At 39.5% G+C, this 21,885-nt stretch overlaps 1 protein-coding gene across 4 annotated transcripts in view; it reads left to right on the forward strand.

Moving 5' to 3' along the window:
- Positions 1-21,885, forward strand: part of LOC306886501 (neurexin-3a-like) — a gene marked incomplete at both ends in the record, with an annotated part of 283,146 nt that overhangs the window by 64,197 nt on the left and 197,064 nt on the right. For all 4 annotated transcript variants that reach the window (XM_079443647.1, XM_079443649.1, XM_079443650.1 and 1 more), the window contains 2 exons: positions 307-745; positions 3,532-3,915. In XM_079443647.1, coding sequence (XP_079299773.1) covers positions 307-745; positions 3,532-3,915 — 823 coding nt within the window. The remainder of the gene's footprint in view (positions 1-306; positions 746-3,531; positions 3,916-21,885) is intronic.

Consider the following 21,885-nt stretch of genomic DNA (forward strand, 5'->3'; position numbering starts at 1 on the left):
GAGTGCCATTGCAGCTTTGTCAACCCATTACCATAGTTATCAAGAAAACCAGACCCACATGCTTGTGCCAGCACAGCCCGAGTCAATTACCATTGAGAGACAGTCATTTGCAGGCAGTGGCCTGGCCTATTGGTATTATCACAGGTCATATTTGAATAAAGTCACCTTTCCTGGTCTCTCTATTTAGCATCCAGCATAAAAAAAAAAGAATTTGCATATTCATATTCATTCATTATCTTCGAAAGCCAGATAAAGATATCTCATATATCATTATCATTGAGTGATTCTTTGCTTACATCTGCACAGGTTGTTTACAAAAACAATGACATCCGGCTGGAGCTCTCCCGACTCGCCCGCATCGTGGATCCCAAAATGAAGATCCAGGGAGATGTGGTGTTCAAGTGCGAGAATGTGGCCACCTTGGACCCCATCTCGTTTGAGACGCCCGAGGCCTACATCAGCCTACCTAAGTGGAACACCAAACGCATGGGCTCCATATCCTTCGACTTCCGTACCACCGAACCAAACGGCCTTATTCTCTTCACCCACGGGAAGCCGCAGGAAAGAAAGGACGCCCGTAGCCAAAAGAACACAAAGGTGGACTTTTTTGCAGTAGAGCTTCTGGATGGAAGTTTGTACCTGCTGCTGGACATGGGCTCTGGGACTATCAAAGTGAAAGCCACACAGAACAAGGTGAACGACGGGGCCTGGTATCATGTGGACATCCAACGAGACGGAAGATCAGGTCAGTGTGTGGATTCGCAGCCGAATACACTCGCACACACTTAAGTGCATTCTTTATTCCATGCTGAAAACATTTAATAAATGCCTTTGATTCCAGTCGATTTTTTATTGTATATAATTTTTATGTACTTTATTTTATGTAATTTTTATTTTTTTCTAGCTTTTGCTCTATTTTGTATTGCAGTAACGCTATTGTTGGCACATTTGAAGCTTTTCATTTTTCTCATTTGTTCCTTTGTACAAACCTAAAGTTAAACATCAATAGATAAGAAATTTGAAATATAATAATAATAATTACTATTATCATTATTATTTTTACTTTTATTATTTTTATTACTATTATTAATTTTAAAATGGGAATTATATATTTATTTTGCTTTTTTGTTGCTTATGTTAAAAGGTTACAGTATAACAGTGTAGTGTAGGAGAAATGTACTGTAGGTATAATAATAATAAAACATTTTGCTCCGTATACATTGCTGAATATGATATGGCTGTTAATAAAGGAAATATTCAATATAGTAACCCAAAATCACTCCATAATATTTATGGTAGGAAAACAATTTGTTAGAAGCACAAAGCGAACACGCTATTGTGGTTGTGATGTTGCTTTCTTTGCCTTATGAAATATACCTAAAGGTAGGAGACAGGGTTGAAAATGGCTTTGTACATCTAATTTGTGACAGAAATGACTAACATTATAAATGCAATTCAAGGAAAAAGTCTTTAAAATTGATTTCCATGTGGGAAATATGCTCTTAAGAAATAAAGACATTGCCCGTAAATTGTATCTCATTTTAAAACCAATTTTTAACTGAGCACATGAAGAACTCCCACTTTGTTTCATTATTAAATCGGTCGGATACTGTAATTGCTTGTGTTTTCCATAGGCGTTAAGCTTTGCAGCCCAAAGATAACAGCTTTAAACAAAAAGCACAGTGGTTAGTCACCAATAATGGACAGATTTAGTCCAAAGCAGGCTGACATTTTCATTTCACATCCACTTTGACGGAACTTTCTATTAGGTTTTATCCCCTCTATCTTTCTCTGTATCCTCCTTCACCTCTTTCTTTCTTTCATTGCCCTTGAATCGCTGGCACTCTGTTTCTGAATCGATCGATGACTACTCCATAACACTTCATAGCACAGGGCCCTTGGGAGGTCTTGTAGGATATCAATAATGCAAGGTTTTAGACAGAGCTATGTGGGTGACTGGACCGGTGTCAGTTCTGAAGAGATTATTCCCATTGATCCCTGGTTCCCCACATGGGATGCATTGTTTACATCTGTGTGTCTGTATGAGGCACCCCGCTTTACAAGATTCACACACTCCCCATGAGGTCATAAATAGAAAATAATCTTCTTGTAGCCCCCCACTCCCTCCATCTTTTACTCTGGCTAGTCTTTCTATCCCTATCTTTGTCTCTTGTGGACAGGATAGACACAGGACAGACTGTCTTAGTCTGAACCCTGCTGGATTACGCAGTGCAGTTATTTACAGTACTTTAGTTTAGAGTTTATAGTCTCTCCAAATTCAAAAGCATTTATTAAATTTTTTATTTATTTTATTTTGTATTTTATTTTGTTTTATTTTATTTATATTTTAACATGACCTTCACTTAAAAATATTTATATATTATTTATAATATAAATTATTATATATATTTATGTCTCCTGACAGATTTTAGCATCATGTTTATATAGTATTATAGTATTTAATAATAATCTAAACTAGATTTTATTTTTATACTTTCAGTTTTCAATTAAATTTTAGTTTGAAATCAAATTGCTCTTAAAATTCTGATCTGTTTACATTTAACTTCACCTTTTTATCAGATATTTTTAACCCAGAATAACAAACGAGAAAAATCACATGCAATTTATCATACTTTTGGCAACAGAATCTAGTTTAAAAAATAAATGATAGATAGATAAATAGTAGTTTTTATAATTTTATGTGCTTTTGTCATTTTTTTTATTATATTTTAAGTATTTGTATTTATCTTTATTTTTAAATAAGTTTAGTACTTCAATTTAAAATTATTTTATTTCAGTTAGTTGCAAAGGCAACATTTCTAATGCATATTCTAAGTAAAATTACTTTTGGGGGACATTTTAGGGACATATGACGCAATTTCATATTTTCCTTTGTCTTTGGAGTGTTGCAAGCTGTTCGTGCATATATAAGATCCGTAAAGTCGCAAAGATTAAAGTGTCAAACCCAAAGAGATATTCTTTCTAAAATATTCTAAGTCACAATGTGGGAAGTTTTGCATAACACCGTCCATAAATGTATACGCTAAGAAAGAAGGCGTAACTTTTATTTAACTGTAGTATTGTTACCGCCGCCTCAATGAAAGCTGATATTCCAAATATGGTAAGGGGCGTAACATTTCCATCACACGCTTGAGGTATTCAGCCAATCACAAGGCACTGGATAGCTGGCCAATCAGAGCACACCACGCTTTTCAGAACGCTGAGCTTTGTAAAAATCGGCATGTTTCGACACGCAACAATAATGTACGGTACGTGGAAAATAATGTGTTTTTAAACCTTAAACTGCGTGTAAACATTGCATTACACCAAATATACAAAATAATGTTCTTTATAGAAACGTCATATGACTCCCTGCAACAGGACTATGGCATGTTCATGCAGGTGATCAGGAATCACAAAACTAAACTGCTAAAAAAACTAACTTTCTGCACTAACAGGAACTGTGTGAATGTGTTTCATGTATTTTATGGCTCATATAATCTCTGTCTCTTTTGATTTTTTTTTTTTCAGGCACCATATCTGTTAACAGCCGTCGCACTCCGTTCACCGCCAGTGGTGAAAATGAGATCTTGGACCTGGAGGGGGACATGTACCTGGGTGGCCTCCCCGATAGCCGGGCCGGCCTTATTCTTCCCACCGAACTATGGACTGCCATGCTAAATTACGGCTATGTGGGATGCATTCGGGACCTGTTCATTGACGGTCGCAGTAAGGACATCAGGCAAATCGCTGAGGACCAGAACGGTGCAGGCATCAAACCTTCCTGCAACAAGATGTCAGGCAAGCAGTGTGACAGCTATCCGTGCAAGAACAAAGGCGTGTGCAAAGAAGGATGGAATCGCTTTATCTGTGACTGCACAGGCACCGGTTACTGGTCCCGCACGTGTGAGAGGGGTGAGTTAGCTGCCTTTACATTTACCTTTCCTTTATCAGTTCATATTAACCTAACAGGCCTGGTTTCCTAAAATTAATTTTTTGCTTTGTTTTAGAAGAAACCCGAGAGGCGGGTTTAATTTCAATCGCAAAATTTGAATAAAAAAAGGAGCGTTTACAATCACCGTCACGCCAGTTTGTTTAGCTTCTCACCTGTAAAATCCCATCTGCTGCTGTTTGTAAACAGCGGATTAGCTCTCACATAATCAGTTAAACTATAAGCTCATTAATATCTCAGCACGTTGCTGTATGGAAGCTGATGTTCTCCGGGGTTTGGGGAGTGTTGCATCTGAGTCAAACCTGTGATGATGTCATACCTTGGAAAAAGTCCTGCCGTTCAGATCTTCAGATATCATAGGCAGAAAGATTTATATTCGCATGAAAAACAAAGCGGAATGGTTTTGGTAGATGACAGGAGATTGGTTGTGGATCTTTTGCTTGTGTCTGTTGGGGCTGCATGTTTGAAGGGGTCCATATGGGCCGGAACGCAGGGGTTCCAGGTAACCAGGTAATAGAGGGACTTCCAGCATGTCTGTGAACACTGAGCAAAGCAAATTGCTTATTATGTTGGCATGAGAGCTGGTTTCTCTGTTGGGCTTCATCCATTTGTGTAATATTACAAGAAACCATTCTTATATATTTTTTTTATTTTTTAACACTCTTTCTACTCTCTTTTTTATTTTATTTTTTACTTTTTTACTCTATATAACAAATTTAGATAATCACATTTATAGTAGAGTAGTATGAAGTAAATACGAGGCAGAACAGTAGTTCTCAAATGTTTGGAACCAAGCACTGCTAATGTCCCTTTAAAAACAAGATACAAAAAGGGATTTTTGCGGCGATGCCTTAGAATAATTATTTTGGTTTCCTCAAAGAACCTTTCTGTGAACAATTAAAATAATTAAAAAAAAAACATTCTTAGTCTGAAGAATATTTTATTAATCTGATGAACATGGTTCCATGGGTGTTAAAGGTGCTTCATGGAACCAACAATACCAATGAAAAACCTTCATTTTTAAGGTGTAAGCTGTAACTACAGCTCCTTAACTGTTTGGCAAGATGACATTTCATAACTTATCAAATCACCAATAACATTTGACAACAATAATATTACAAATGTAGCTTCTTCAGCCCATCTTATTTATTTTTTAAAAACTAGCTTCTGTATACTCTGTACTGTAATACAGCTAATTTTGTTGGCACCTTTATGATAAACTGCTTGTGAATTTCGTCATTTGGGGCTATGCGGAAAAAAAAAAATTTGATTATACAAATGTAAAGTTCAATGCAAATAGATGAGAAATTAAAATAATATAAAATAATAAAATAAAACAAATTTTAGACTTTGTGCCCATGTTCCCTATTGAGAACAAAAATGAGTTTCAAGAGGATACAAAGGGTCAGACATAGCAAATATTGACATTAATTGTTTTTGTATTGTCAGAGGACATGCTATATCTTTTTCTGTCCTTATAGTGTTTTTAGACACATGTAAAAGTCAAACAAAGCAGTTTAACAGTCCATTGCCAGAGACCGATTGTAAATCAACCTCCTGCACGTTCATTTGCCGTGAATGTCAGTCATAATCATCTACAAGGGCATCACACTGAGTGTCACTGCGTGTTATAGCGAGTTTGTGAGAAGAGCGAGTGTGAGAAGTATTCTGATACTGACTAGAAGTGCGTCTAAACATTGTCATTTGGCTACACTTATGCTACAAGGCAAAATAGTCAGCTTTCTAAGTGTCAGTCACACACACACACACACACACACACACATGCACCTGGACTGCTCATTTGCATGGCTCATGTCTGAACTAATAACCAAACACTAAAATGACTAGACAGCCCTAACACTTAAAAGAGCACATTGTAATTATTACTGATTCTTGCTCAGCTGCTTATCTAAACTGTATAGAAAACACAGAAGAAATTCCTGGTCAAATCTGTGCAGCCTGGTTCAACCAGCTCTTGACTTAGCCGATAAACAGGCCTTGTGTCGTTGGGTGCACCAGCTGAGACTTTACACCAATAGTCAGATGTCTAATAGTTCTGCTAAACTACACAGTCAGTGTCACGCAACGGCGAAGGAAGCGCCGCGAAAAGACGAAGTCAGGGTCCAAGTGCAGGGAAGGTGCTTTTAATTGAAACAAAAAGGCCAACACGGCACAAAAAAACAAAACAGGACTGGGATACAAACAGCAACAAAGTGCATGTATCCCAGACCAGAGCAAACACAAGAAATGCAATCACTACAACACATTTACAAATACCAAATAATGCAACCAGGCAGAGTGGTAGGAGAGGGGAGACTATATAGTCTGTGGCAATGGGGAACAGCTGCGGGTGTAATGAGTGTAATTGAATGATGCGGCAGGTGTGTGTGATGTGGCAGGTGTGTGTGATGTGGCAGGTGTATGTAAATACGGGAGATGAGTCTGGGAGGATGGGAGATGGCGGCCTCCTGTGGTGACAGGGAGAAGCGCAGGACCCGGACTCGTAACAGTCAGGTTCTGTTTTTTTGGGTTTTTTTTAGTGTTATAACTCTAAACCCACACCCAGCCAAGAGTGCACACCCGACTACCTGATATTTGTCCAGATCTATTATCTGCTCCATAGAAGCCTGTAGCTGCTGCTCGGGCCAGACAACTGGCTGCTGTCACACACCACGCTGTCCTCCTGTCAGTACACATACATTTCAGATATTCTCTAATGCACACTCAGCATTTCAACCCTGACAAACACCTCTTTTTTTCCAGATTGAGGAAATGTGACTCCGTGCTTGGAAATTTCAGGCCTGGAAGAGCAACTGCTGATTCACTGACTGTAGAAATTCAAAACATTTAATACAGGGGTAATGTAATGATAATTTATTTTTATTTTTTTACAGTAATGGTAAAAAATATGGTAAAATACTAATAAAGTTTTGTTCTATTTAAAAGTAAAAAAATATATACTATTACAATTTTTTTTTAAATGATTTCTCGTGACATGACCCCTTCATTAAATGTCAGTATTATAAAATTCTACATATAATATTCTTTCAGATGCTCCTCGCTCTAACATCTAAATATGGTATATCATGTGATTTTATATTATACAAAAGCCTACATACAAGTATAGAAATTAACATAAATATCAATTTGTCTTTTCCTCTTTCACTTTTGTGAGTTTGATTGGCATGAATTATCTTCTAAACAAAGAAAACTTTCCTCACAGAATAGCCTGCCGGAATATAAAACAAACGGAAGCTGGAGAGTCTGAAATAACTGAATCCTGTTTTCTTAACAGTTGTTAAGTCCATTATGCAGCTAGGATCTCTTGAGGTCATTTCATGTCTTATTTTTAAAATTACACAAAACATCATTGCATATACTGCATACGAGTTTAGAAAACTACATTTTTGATAAGTGAAATGGGTGAATACAGCGCTGTATTATTTATAGAGCAAGAATTCTAATTTAACACTGAAGTTTTACACAATTTTGCATTGGCTATAACTTTGACTACAGTATATTCACAATATAACGAATTCCCATTTATTTCTTCTTATTATTTATAGTTTATTAGTTTGCGTACTAAAAATTGTATTAAAATTTTTACGCAATTTAATTCCAAGTGCCGTCTTTGCACAGGAAGGCTCAGTATAATTGAAAGGCAATATCATAGCAATCTGTTTTTGTTTAAATCTCTTATATCAGAATGATGGTTTAAAACATTTTCCTTTAGCTTCCCAACTAGAAAACTGCAATACTGTTATAGCTAACAGTAGACTAAAGTTAATACTGTGTCAACAGGTAAAACCTGTTTTCATGCAGTAATTGAACTCATTTTACCGTATCGTCTGATGTGCCTTGCCAATTTAGTGCTGAGATTTCATTTTGCACATTAATTCCTTCAGTCATTAATGTAGAAAATGAGTTTGTTTGGTTAATAAATGCAAAACCTCATTTCCGTGCGAACGGCCCTGATCATTTCAAAAGTATCTCGACAGGTCATGCCTCAGTAATGCTAAATTAAATAACGAGATCGGATGATTGTGGGATGAGCTGATATGTTGATAATTGGCTCAGATATTTTGTTCATATGCATGGCTTGCCATGCGGAATGTTAATGTCATTTATATGTGTCTAATGTCTAAACATTTTAATGTGTTTTTGTGTTTGCAAACAGGCCGAGTTGTACTGGGAACTTTTTTGTTTGTTTGTTTTTTTACTAAGCACCACTGGCTATAGTGTTCGAGTTAATTGCTATTGATTCAGGCAGTGTGAAGGTCATCTATGCCGGCCTGGGGGCCTCAGAGAGCCAAAGTGGACCCCACAGCCATGGCCCTTAAATCACCTGAGAGTGCACTGAATGCTAGGGCTACGGTCCCTTAACAACACTCAAATATAATCACTGAAAACTGATAAAAACTGAGTTTACTCACATTCTGGGGATTTTTTTTTCTATCTTTGTCAATACTATATTTCTTCCAGGTTTGTCCGTAGTGAAGCCCATGTCGCACGGAGGCCTGGGTGATTAGTGTAAAACTTTATAACACAAACTGCAGCTTCCCTCGGTAGCTTTCCTGTTTTAGCACAAACTGTTTTACCGCCGAAGGCTTTTAGCATATATTGATTTGATACTGTAGTGTCTCTGATTAAGCCACAAAGAGCACATAGAGATGACATCCGTGAGGGTTTATCTTGCAATTACTCTTTCCAGCCTAATCTGGGTAATTATGTCAGCGGTTTTACTCTTTCCTCAGGTTGTCTTTTCTTTTGATTGCCTTCATTTCTCTCTCTGTCTCTCTGTTTCATTCTCTTTGGAGAGATGATGAGGGGGAGGAACCTTTGTAAAATGCACAATGATTGGGGTATAGCATTTCATGGCAAAATTCATAAGACAAAACACACAGAATTTAAACAGACCTAGATCCGTGCAATTTATTCATGCAGCTACAATGTGTTTATCCACAAACAAAAATACAGATTCATACATGTTTTATTTTGATTGCTTGAAAGATGTTCAATGTGGCATTGAGATAGATGTGAATTATGTTAGTCTTTTTTTTTTTTTTTTTTTATTTCATTTTTTTTGTTAATTTTTTAAAAAAATCTCAGATAGACTTCTTTGACTGTTCCATAATATGTTTTTTCAGGGTATAGTATTTTTGAGTGTTGCATTTTTAATGATATATCAAGTTAAAAATAGTTATAAAATAAAAGTTTAATTTGTGGTTTGTTGATTTTAATTTTTTTAATTTGTATCTTTTTTTTGTGTGTGTGTGTGTGTGAAATTATTCTTTTAATTAATCTCACAAAACCACTTATTTTATTTAAATATAAAATATAAAAAATAAATATTAAATTCAATTATATAAAGTGATTAAAAAGTAATGATTGTTTATTAAATGTATTTATTATTTAATAATTATTTTATATAAAAAAATAAATATATAAAATGACAAATGTATTATTTATTTATTTATATTTTGATCACTGTGGTCATTTTAGTGTACTCGTGCCTGTCACTAATGCACAGATATGAGTCCACACTCACATATACGTACATATCCACATTGTTCAGACATCTTGGACTGAGGATTGAGGGTATGGATCGACACTAAAGTCAGGTCTTAGGGGTAAATACATCAGTATAAGATTTCACAGCAGTCGATCACAACGTGCCGCCTTGTTATCTTCCCTCATCCCTTCCTCTCCATCCCCAGCAATCTGCCTGATTTCACAGCTTCAGGAAATCAGCTCATATTCTGCAGATTTTCCCTCCCTATCATTCACCTCTCTTTGAAAAGTCTGTAATCATGCTGAATAGCCAATCAGCGAAGCACTAACAACAGCATTCATTTGGCCATGGTACACAAACTCATCCAGACGAAGTGAAAAGGAACTTTGTGTCTGCCGTTGTGTAGCTCTTTATTTAGAACTGGGTAAAAATGAGTTGTTCCTTTATGAGATGCATCAGTGTGTTGACATATCAGACCCCATCAATAGAAAGTGGTCAACATGAGGGTACAAAACATGCCATTCCATCACGAAAGGGGAGAGGTGGTCTCCGCCGCTGCCTGAGGAAATGGGAGATAGCATTGCTTTTCTTGACAGTTGTGGATATTGGATATTTCGAGTGTTTCCACGTTCTCTCTCGCTCTCTATTTTCCCTTTCTCACTCTATTCTTCCATTCCGTTCGGTACAAGGCTTTCGGTTCGGTACGCATTACAAACCGAACGATTCGTTGGACTAATCCTATTACGTTTGGAAAATAAAAGCTTAATGTGTGTGAAATATCAGTGCCACTGCACTCAACAAGGCAGCCCAAACGACGTCACAGGCAACGTGCTGTCTGCCCCGCGGTAACCTCCCCTTGCTGGGGTGCGTCAAAAGAGATGATCTTTTATCGACGATAGCCTGAGATAGTCAAAAACATCAATTATTGGCAATCTTATAAGAGGATTTGGCATTTCCAAATAATGTATGCCTGTTATATTCTTATTTTTATTAGGTCTATTATTATTATGAAGTTACTTTTATTATTAAATTAAAAGTACAATTAATTTGCCCCGCAATAATTAACATGCTGCAAGGATAAGATTAGACTATATTTACTCTTCAATTAAAATGTTTCTAAAAAAGTTTTTTTTATAACAGGTCTATTAGGTTATTGATAGTTTTCACGTGATGTCTCACCCTCATAGGAACGCCCACCTGGTGGGCAAAACGAAGCTTAGCTGCACTGACCGCCCGCTATTTTTACGCAGATTGCATCAAGTAATAGTGTAGTAAAACGCAGATATTAAAAGGCGAGATTCAGTGGAAACCTTATTGATGATGTATATTTTGCACAGACAAGAAGATGAAGCCAGAATATAAACGCAATGTGCAAAGTTTCACATTAAATGGCTTCCCGTAGAAAACCATTAGAAGGAAAACACTGAACCGTTAAGCGGATTGCGTTCATGTACCTGGCCTCATCTGCTTGCCTGTGTAGACTGTTTACTGAATTGTATCTTTTAATATTACTGTTTTAAATATATTAACGCACTTTTAAGTGTTTTACAGCATTTTGTTGCACTGTTTATGATTTAAATATTGCCGCGGGTTCTTAATATGGATTGCAAATGGACAAAACTTTGCATTATTCTTTTGAGAGGTGATCTAAATATTTGCGGCTGCGAAACCGATGAAAAATTGACAGTTCTATGGATGTTTTGCCCTCCAAGTCTTTGAGCCGGTCACATGACTGAAAACGTCTCGGGTTAATCGTGTAACCCTTGTTCTCTGAATAGGGAACGAGACGGTGCGTAAGCTAAGACGCTTTGGGAAACGCCCCTGGGCGTGCCGATTGTCTGAAGCATTTATAGAACCACGGCAAGTCATTGACTGATGGCGCAGATGCCGTCTTCGACGTTCTTACGTCGCCTTCTTATACTGGCGAACGCGCCATCTGCTCCTCAGATTTCTCTGCCGAAAAGCATCTCATTCCCTATTCAGAGAACAAGGGTTACGCGAGTAACCGGAGACGTTCTTTCATAGGTTCACTCAACACTGCGTAAGCTAAGATGCTTTGGGAATGATATACCTAACACGCCTAAAACGCTGCCCTATCTGGCCTGTTTATGAACCAGACAGCATACACAGCTGGTTCAAGCAGATAAAATCTGGGAACCCGGAGACATGTCAAGATCCAAGTTATAAAAGTGTGCGGAGAGGACCATCCTGCTGCTAAACAAATATCCTCTAGGGGGACCGCTCTAAAAAAAACTTGAGAGGAAGCCACGCTCCTAGTAGAATGCGCCCGAACGCTGAGAGGTGAAGAAAGACAACGCACCTGATAAGCCAGTGAAATAGCATCCCTCACCCAGTGAGAAATTCTGTGCTTCGATGTGGCAAGCCCACGGTGGCCAGCACCAAAACATACCAACAACTGTCCAAACATACCAAGTCCATACACATCTCGCTGACAGAGAGAGCTTGCAAGTCCCCAACTCTTAAAGACGTTAGCGCCAACAGAAGAGTAACCTTGAGAGTCAGAATCCGTTCTGGAGCTGACTCTAAGGGCTCAAATAGGGCTACCATTAGACTCAAGGATGACAGATAAGTCCCAAGAATATACTCCAATGGGGCGTACTGGTCTCAGACGCTGGACACCACGCATAAACGCAGAGACCATCCGATGTCTCCCCAGGGGAACCTCATCCAGCTCTCTCCGAGCGGCGATGGCCGCAACATAAACCCTTAAGGTGGTAACAGCTGCCCCTGCCGCAAGTTTCTCTTGCAGGAACTCCAGCACTGAACCAATATAGCAGTTAACTGGGTCCACTGTGTGGGCTAAACACCAAGACTCAAAGACCTTCCAATTGGAAGAGTACAGTTTCCTAGTGGAGGGGGCTCTGGCACGAGCGATAGTCTCCTGAACCTCAGCATGAAGACCAGAAATGGAATGAATTCCAGATCTCGGGTTGAGGGTGCCAGATCTTGCCCTGAAGCTGAAAGAGCAGGTCCTGCCTGATCGAAATCTCCCAAGGAGGCCGATACAGAAGAGGAATCTGCTCCAAGAACTACGTCTGGGATGGCCAGAACGGGTCTATGAGTAGGAGATGGACACCGCTCTCCTTCACCCTGCACAGAACTGCCGGAATCAGCTTGACGGGTGGAATATATGGGGTACTACCGCCATGTTGTCCGTCCTGACAATCACATTGACACCCCCTGAGAGAGGGGAGAAAGTGAATCAGTGCCAGGAAGACGGCTCTCAGCTCCAGGCAGTTTATGTGCCAGGAGAGGAACTCTCCTGTCCAAAGTCCGCATGCCGGCCTACCCTCGAAGACCGCGCCCCAGCCGGTCAGGGATGCGTCCGTCGTGACCATTTGCCGACGGTGAATCGCCCCCATTCTGACTCCACTCTGGAGAAAAAGGGGGTCCTGCCATATTAAAAGGGTGCGAAAGCAACTGCGCGACACCCTTACTAAGCGAGTGGCTGGTCCTGTGGAGCGGACCCCTGAAAGTTTCATCCACCAAAGGAACGGCCTCATGTGGAGCAAACCCAGGGGTAGCACAGGGGAGGCTGCGGCCATGAGACCTAAGAGCCTGCGACAAGTGCTCACGGAGACATAATGGTCTAGCTTGAAGCGGGCCAAACATGTATTGAGGCTAGAAATCTGGGCAGGAGCCAGACGGGCCTGCATTTGAACGGAATCCAAGTGAACTCCCAAAAACACAGTTTGTTGAGAAGGGGATAGAACACTCTTCTTGGTGTTCATTCTGAGGCCAAGGGCACAAATGTGGCGGAGGACGACATCCCTGTGAGGGCTCACTGACTCCCTGGAGTAGGCCAGAATTAGACAATCGTCCAGGTAGTTGAGTACATGAATGCCCTGGAGCCTCAAAGTGCCAAAGCCAAGCCAAAGGGAAGATCCCATTCGTGAAAGAAATGCGATAGAGGAAGCAGAGTGTTGTAGTCTTGAAGACATACCTGTGTTAGGGTGTCGAGAAGGTCTGGAGGGTGAGAAGTTGTCCACCAAGAAGAAAAGCCTATGGCGTCCTCGTTCAGGATGACGGAGTCCACGGGGACTGATGTACTAGACTGAAAAGCGGCCGGTATGGGGCCTGTAGGCTGTGGGCCTACAGTCTATGTCTATCACGCGAGCCACGGGTGATGAAGGAACAGGTAGTAGGGGGAGAAAGCCTGATGCGTCTCCCGACTGCCACACTGGAAGAGATAGAAGATGGCAGTTTGCTGCACACCGAAACCTGCTGGGCGGATGTAACACATTTGAGTGAGGAGAGTGTGTTAGAGGCGGGCAGAAACGTTTGAACGGTCTGGCCCTGCCTCGTGAGGTTTCTGGGAAAACTCCTCAACTTGACTCTAGAGTCAGGAGCGACTCGATGGAGCTGAAGCGGCACGCCTGATGGGCCATTTCAAATTAATTCGCCTGCAAGGTCGCCGGTGGGGCAATGGTCGGCCGCGGGCTCCCCAGATCGTGGTTGGAGGGGGATGAGCCGGGGCGCTGCTCCTACTGGCGGTCTCCGTCCTGGGCAAGGAGCGCTCTCTAGACAAGGAAGAGGAGGGGGTGTTAGAACGGACCCTCGTCCTCCTGGGCATAAACTGCCTGAGGGCAGCTGACTGAGACTTGGCGGACCGAAACTTCTCCACTACAGAGCTGACTGCCTCTCCAAATAGTCCAGTTTGAGAAATAGGGGCGTCAAGGAGAAAAACTTTCTCCTTCTCACGAATCGCTGTGAGATTAAGCCATAGGTGGCGCTCTGCAGCTACCGTGCCTCTGGGCTAGGACATAAATACTCATGCACGAATTCAACCAGTGAATTCACGCGTACGTGCTCAGGCGAGAGAGGGAGAGAAAAGGCAAGGCCTGTCTGCTCGCTCTCCATCGCCCCGAGCTCCACATCCGAGCCCCATGTCGTGGATTCGCGGAGGGCCTCAGTGGCCTCCGGAGCGCGACGGGGAAAAACAGATGACTCCCTCTCAAAAACCGCAAGCCTAGTGTGGAGGGTTTTGAGACGGAAGTTTTTTTCATTTTCAATTTGCATTCCGAGATGCCGTAAACCGCCTCGCGCGCGTGCAAAAAATCCATACATACTTCACGCAAGGAGAACAGAGCTCCACTACTGCAGTCGCCGAAGTGCAAACTAAGAAATCCCAAGAGAAAACGATCGAAATCGGGCCAGAAAAATCGCAACGGAAGGGCTAATATGGCTGCTTCGTGAAGGCAGAGAAATCTGAGGAGCAGATGGTGCGTTCGCCAGTATAAGGAGGCGACGTAAGTAGGGCTGGGTATCGAGTTCGATACTTTTTAGGCACCGACCAAATTGCCTCCATACCAACGAGTATCAAAAAACGTCATGTCGTTCGGTACCAAATTTCGATACCTAAGGGGTTAATCTCATCACCGTCAGTGAGCCAATAATCCTGCAGCACTAGGTGTGTTTGACTTGGCGCGGCGCTGATTGATCAGTGTTTGACATCCGCGAGAGCGTTTCGAAAGCGCACGGAGCAGTCTGCTCTCTATATCGCGCGGTTTGTTTACTACACACAGACTGAAGCTCGCGGTGATTTCAGCGTCTGCCGCCTAACTAAATGAGGACATAAACACATGAACAACATCTCCAGAACTGCTGTGAGAGTCAATTAATGAGCATTTTACCGTTTGATTCGAGTAAAACTAACGTCATATCATATCCACACAGAACTGTAAAGGTATTCCCGGAAACCCGTCAAAATAAAAGTTCGGTTTCACTTGGAAGACACTGCGCCAGAAATATATTAATATTGTTCAGCGGACAGTACATACTGCTACTACTAGGCTACTATTAAAATTATTAAAACTTTATTATTATTTTTTTTTAGAAATTATCACACAGTTATTCCATTTTTTTATTTTAATAGTAAACCCCCTTTGTTTGCCAAAATAAATAAACTTTGATTTTCAATAATTTAAAGAAATTGAATTAATGTTTTATGTCTTCATTTGAAATTCATCGGTACCGGTATCGAAAATTTTTGAACGATACCTAGCCCTAGACGTAAGAACGTCGAAGACGGCATCCGCGCCATCAGCCAATGAATTGGTGTGATTCTATAAGGGCTTCAGACAATCGGCACGCCCAGGGGTGTTTCCCAAAGCGTCTTAGCTTACACAGCGTTGAGTGAACCTATGAAAGAGAACTATCAATAGGCTACCTACAATGAATTATAGTCTTATTATTAAAATATTAACACTGAAGTCATCAATATAATCAATGAAATAAAAAGCTTTTGTTTCAAGCTTTGAGACGGAAGTTTTTTTAATTTTCAATTTGCATTCCGAGATGCCGTAAACCGCCTCGCGCACGTGCAAGAAATCCATACATACTTCACCGCAAGGAGAACAGAGCTCCACTACTGCAGTCGCCGAAGTGCAAACTAAGAAATCCCAAGAGAAAACGATCGAAATCGGGCCAGAAAAATCGCAACGGAAGGGCTAATATGGCCGCTTCGTGAAGGCAGAGAAACCTATGAAAGTGAACCTATGAAAGAGAACTATCAATAGGCTACCTACAATGAATTATAGTCTTATTATTAAAATATTAACACTGCAGTCATCAATATAATCAATGAAATAAAAAGCTTTTGTTTCAAGCACCGACTTTCAAAAACAACCTGTTTAACACGAAATACGTTTCTTATATTTTTTTTCAGTATGTACGGGCCACAAGAGAAATATAAAGGAAATAAATGAAAACAGCTATAGGCTATACCGTCATCAGCATGTTGGAGAAAGCTCTGTCATTACTCCATCATTCCGTTTTTAATTTCACTTTCTGCTTATAGTGAATTGATTGAGATTAAGATGTTCACCGGCATAAATCTTGCGGCAAGTTTGCACGTGTGCAAACCCTGGTGCAAACGCGTGCTTGTGTGATATCCATTGGCTCGCCTTCATGGGCTAAAGCAGAAATATTTCCATTGCGACGTAACCAATTGCCCGAATTGCCCCGCCACCATCGAAAACGTACCGAACCGTGACACCACTGTGTTGTATCGAACCGAACCGTGAATTTTGTGGACTGTTACACCCCTAATATATATATATATAAATATATATAAGTAATATTTTGTTTATTCAGACAGTCTCACAAGTCAGAGAAAAAGGTCAGAACTGCAAGATATAACCTCAGAAGTCTGACTTTTTTTTGCAATTAAAGTTTATATCTTGTAATTTTGACTTTTCTCATTTCTGAGTTTATTTCTCTCAATTCTGAATAATTCTGGAATAAAAAAGGTAGTTTTAGATTACTTTTTTTTAGATGACTCACGTTTATATCTCACAATTGCCAGTTATAAACTAGTGTTTTTGTGAATTAGTTTTTTTATTTTTTCCACTTTGTTTCACAATTTTTCTTCACAAACTTAAAGGAAACAAACTGTGTTTGGTCTCTTTACATGTTGGTCAGAAATCCGTTGTTGTAGTTCTTTTTCAGAAAATGCTGCATCGTGGAGCACACTTTATGCTGATAATGTCACATTGACAGACTTTTGATTATGTATAAGCTCTCAGTTCACTGAATAGTACTGAGCATTTAAATAGTGTTTTATCACACCGAAAATTCAAGCAGACACCAAGTAAATTAGTCATTATTGAGCATTCACATCCCATAGTATCTCATTTTAAATCAATGTGGCTTTTTCCTCTCCATGCATGGAGGCACACAGGAGCCGAGGTCTCTGTCTGCCCATCCGTCACAGCTGGTTAGAGGTGCAAGAGGTGACGGCCCACGATTATCCACCTAACATGCTCTTAGTAGTCACTCACAGACCTGCTGAATTTTTCAGATCGCAGGTGTTGGCAGCCTCAAAAACATTTATGAAATATTGTGAGTCAACGACCTTCATCAGGTGAAATCAGATTGTTACATCATTGTTTCTGTAGTCATCTATGCCAGTCACTACCCTTCCTGCTTTCTTCCCTTAGAAAAATATAAATGAGCCATGAAAGGACAAGGAAGGAGAGCACAGTAGGGAAGCATAGAGAGAGAGTGAGCAAAGAAAAAGAAATATGGGAACTAGCATAGCGGTTAGCATATGTGCCCGTAATGTACAGCTATGATGTCCATGCAAGTCATCCTAGGATAAATACAACCTATGAAATCCACCCCCCCCCCCCCCCCACTCTCCCTTTTTTGTGTATGTATGAAATTGTTTGCATTCATATTGAAATCTTATAAGACTTTGAGTTTGTGACATTGAAATCTCTTCCAAAATTCTAGAGACAGGTGAGATTTAAGGGCTTTTCCAAGGAGAAAAATATGCGGTACATTGTATTAACATTAAAGTCTCCATTTGCTCTCCATTTAATTGAGAGGAATAATAAATATTAAAGAGATTTGTGATTTTTATTTGGGCCTCTCCCTGCTTTTCTCTACTATCTACAATAAAATAAGAAACCCAAGAAGAGAGGGATTCATGGAGGGCTTGTGGGTTTGCTGTAAGTGGTGCGGCTCTGCGGTTGAAAACAGTTTATTTTCAGTGGCAGGAGAATTATTGAACTGTTTCTAATCCAGCTCTGAGGCTAAATGAGTGCAGACAAGAGCGATCCGCAAGCTGCTTCCACAATCGCAGCTGAAACAGAACAGAGTAAATCCTTTTGTGTCTGCGTTGGGAGGAGCATAGAGGCAGCATGTGGAGGAGGATGTGCCTACTATTCTTGGTCCACCTCTTCTCTTTTTTAAGGGCGGCTCTAAATTATTCAAATTGTTGCTGCAGTATAGCTACGATCTGCTATTTATGGCAACTGTGGGTGTCAAAACCCCTCCTTTTGGGTTTCACTATAAGCCATTCCTGTACCCACACCAGCCATCTTTTAGAACAGACCAGAGCGTGAGAACTGATTTACTTATTCACAGGCGGCACAGGTTCTTTAAAATTGTTCATTGTGTCCCATGTCCATGCAGAAGTGATTTTAATGACCTGTATTTAATGTTGGTTGACATTAATTGTTGTGCAACCGTTAAGAAAAGCACTGCTATATATTGATTTTTACATGCATTGTCATCATTAGGCATCTGCTGCCATCTAGGGGCACAGGAAGGAAATATTAAAGTCTCTGTGATTGTCAAACAAGGGAGATAGAGGACATTTTAAGGACAGATGCTGTTTTCTGGATATTTGTCCTGTTTGGTGCTGTGCATAATCGTTTGCTTCATTTCTAATATGAATTAGATTTAAATGTTAAGCATTATACAGTATTTCCTAATTTAAGTAAGACGGATACATCTTGTTATTCAGACTTAAAAATATATTGCCAAACCCCTGTATATGATATTTCAGGAAAATCATCTAAATAACACTGCTTCAAATAAATGACCTGTAAGTCATTATAGTCACATTTAGGCCTGATGCGCTTTTAGATTTATGACGGCTTATGATTGCTGAGCAGTTGTGCTGTGAAAAACCTTCATTTTCTCCCTTATGACAAAATAATGCTCATTGAAAGTGACTGTTTCATGTATACTGTGTGATTATGTCAGTGACCCAAAATCACGTCTCTCTCGCTCTTGTTAGAGACTGCAATTAGCATCATCCGGGTTTTTGCTTCTCTACAAAATAGAACGCACACCTGTGACGCATTATTTAACATACGTATGTGGCTATTTGTGTGGGTGTGACCATCTGCAAGTCTGTTTAATCACAAACATGCGCTGAACAATTTCCTGAGTGATTTGGCTTTAGTAAAAGGTTTTAGTTCAGTTTCATGTCATTATTTCGTCAACAGAAGCAGAGAATATTAGGGTGAGGTGTGTCACTTCCTGCGATCAGGATAGCTATGTTTCCCATAGGAAAAAAAAAGTATTGGTCGATGTTCAATTCAATTCTGTATTGGTCGATGTGTTTTTTTGTCTTAGGTACTACCAAACCAGATTTGTTTTAACTCTAAAGTATTCTGATTGTTAGTTAACATTCATTAAAGAAAAATTTTCTCTCACACAGGGCACCCAAGACATAGATGCGTTTATTTACATTACATCACTTACTTGGATCCTCTGCAGTGAATGGGTGCCGTCAGAATGTCCAAACAGCTGATAAAAACATCACTATAATTCACAAGTAATGCACATGAATCCAATCCATGAATTATATTACTCACATTATTGTTGCTTCTGGCTAAAATACAAGTCCATAATCCATAATAATGCTTCCTCCAGTGAAAAGTCTATCCCCTGTTGTCCTCTATAACTGCTTTTGCTCATGAACAGTGCTTGATCCGAGCATATTTCTCTCCAGATTCAGATGAGACAACTTTTTCACTAAAGAATGCTATAGTGCAGATAAAGGAATTGTATTGTAGCCAGAGGCAATGGTTTGAAGTTTAGAGCGTCTTTATGATGGATTACAAACATGTAGCTACAAACATTACTTGTGGATTATTGAACTCTCGTTCTGACGGCACCCATTCACTGCAGAGGATCCATTGGTGAGCAAGTGATGTAATGCTAAATGAAGAAACAAACTCATCTACATCTTGGACGGCCTGAGGAATTTTTATTTTTGCAACTATTTCTTTAATACACCTGAATTAGCTATATTATTATCTGTCATACTCATACAGTGGTTGATGAAATGTCATCAGGAATTACCTAAAATCTAAGATGGGCAGTTGGATGCTTCACAGCAACAGCAGACCTATCAAAAATCTCTCTCTTGCCATCTTAATTTCCAGCATGTGGCACCACAGGAGCTGATGAAGGTTAAGAGTCTAACTGGACAGCTAACAACAGAGCAACAGCTGCTCTGTTTTGAGGCACTGCTTACCAAATGGTCTCTGCACGCCTCAGTCTCATAGGAGAGATTGAAGGTTGAATTGCTGTCTGCATTAATGTCCTTGTCATCTTCAGTTTAGAGTATGTCGTCTGCTGGTGAGCAGCAGGAAGACTGACAATTTAATGAACATTGATTGCCTTTTATGCCTGATGTTTCTCTCATTATGTCATTGAAACAGAGCTCAGTACAGGTCAGTCTGATCCCTCTGTGCCGCACAGATGATGATGATAGATCAAATCACTGATACACCTTAATTAAGCAGCCAGCGCTCACTCAATATTAAATCAATACATTTGTATTACAGAGCGCTAGCCCATCCGGGTTAATCGAAATGTTATGACACAAATGTGTTACCGGTGCCTCAAGCAAGGCCTGTAACTTGATGAAAATAAATAAATAACAGTGCTCACACAAATGCATTCGCACAGGGTCCATTATTTTTTAATGAAAAAAAAGTGTACCAGCCATAAATATTTCTGTAAAAAAAAAAAAAGAAGATTTTTCATAGTTATTCTAAATAGAAAAAATAGAAATAATATAAATTTTTTTTTTTCAAAATAGAAATAGAACAGGTGCAAGAAAATGCTATTTCTTTCTAGTATTTCTTTTGACGCATATTACTATACATTTCTTTGTAATTATTTGTAAAATGTACTGTAAGTAAACCCTACACCTTATGTATGTATGTATGTATGTTTGGCAAGAGTCCTTTTGGAGCTCAAAAGTAGATGCTTATGTATGTTTATACATTATTTTTGTGCAATACATTTACTTTACTTTTTTTTTTTTTTTTTTTACTTTTTTTTTTACACATACTGCATATTTTAAGTTTTTTTTTTTTTTTTTTCTTCTTTAGTTAGGCTTTCCTGTAGCTCAAATAGTAGAGCATGGCGCTAGCAACGCCAAGGTCATGGGTTCGATTCCCAGGGAAAGCAAGAGCTGATAAAAAAAAAAAAAATTAAAAACTGTAACTTGAATGCAATGTAAGCTGCTTTTCTGCTAAATGCATAAATGTAAATGTAGTTCACTTACAGTAAATAGTCCTGCAGTGTAACAAGTGACTTTTTTTGGCTCTCAAAAAATATGAAGTAAAAACAGACTAGATAATATAATAATATAAATAATGTCACACTGCAGGACACTGCTTGAAATCTGACTTGCATATCCCCTTGAACGTGCATGAATGCTCAAATGCATGAATGCATGAAAGATCTGTTTGTGAAAGATAATACATATCCAAAAGCTCAGATGCAGCACAGAGAGAGAAAAAAAACAAAAACAATTCTGATTAAACATTCCATCATTCAGTCATCAATTAGTCAGATGGAATGTCAGTTAAAGCCCTTTATTTATTGAATTAGCCTCTCCCACGAGTAATGCTTTTTGCAGCTCATTTGACTTTCATGAACCGTGTTTCATTCCGGCATGTGATTGAATAAGTTCTGTGTTCATTATTTACATAGGAAAACAAAAGCAGGGCTTAATTAATATTCCGAAATGTCAGATGTACACCGCATTTTTATACAGCCACATGATCTGCATTAATTACCCCAGCCTACAAATCTAAAAGAGAGAAAGACGGCCACGTTTTACAGGTAAATACAGTGAATGAGT

Source organism: Barbus barbus (assembly GCF_936440315.1).
Source record: "Barbus barbus genome assembly, chromosome: 20".
Lineage (NCBI taxonomy): Eukaryota > Metazoa > Chordata > Actinopteri > Cypriniformes > Cyprinidae > Barbus > Barbus barbus.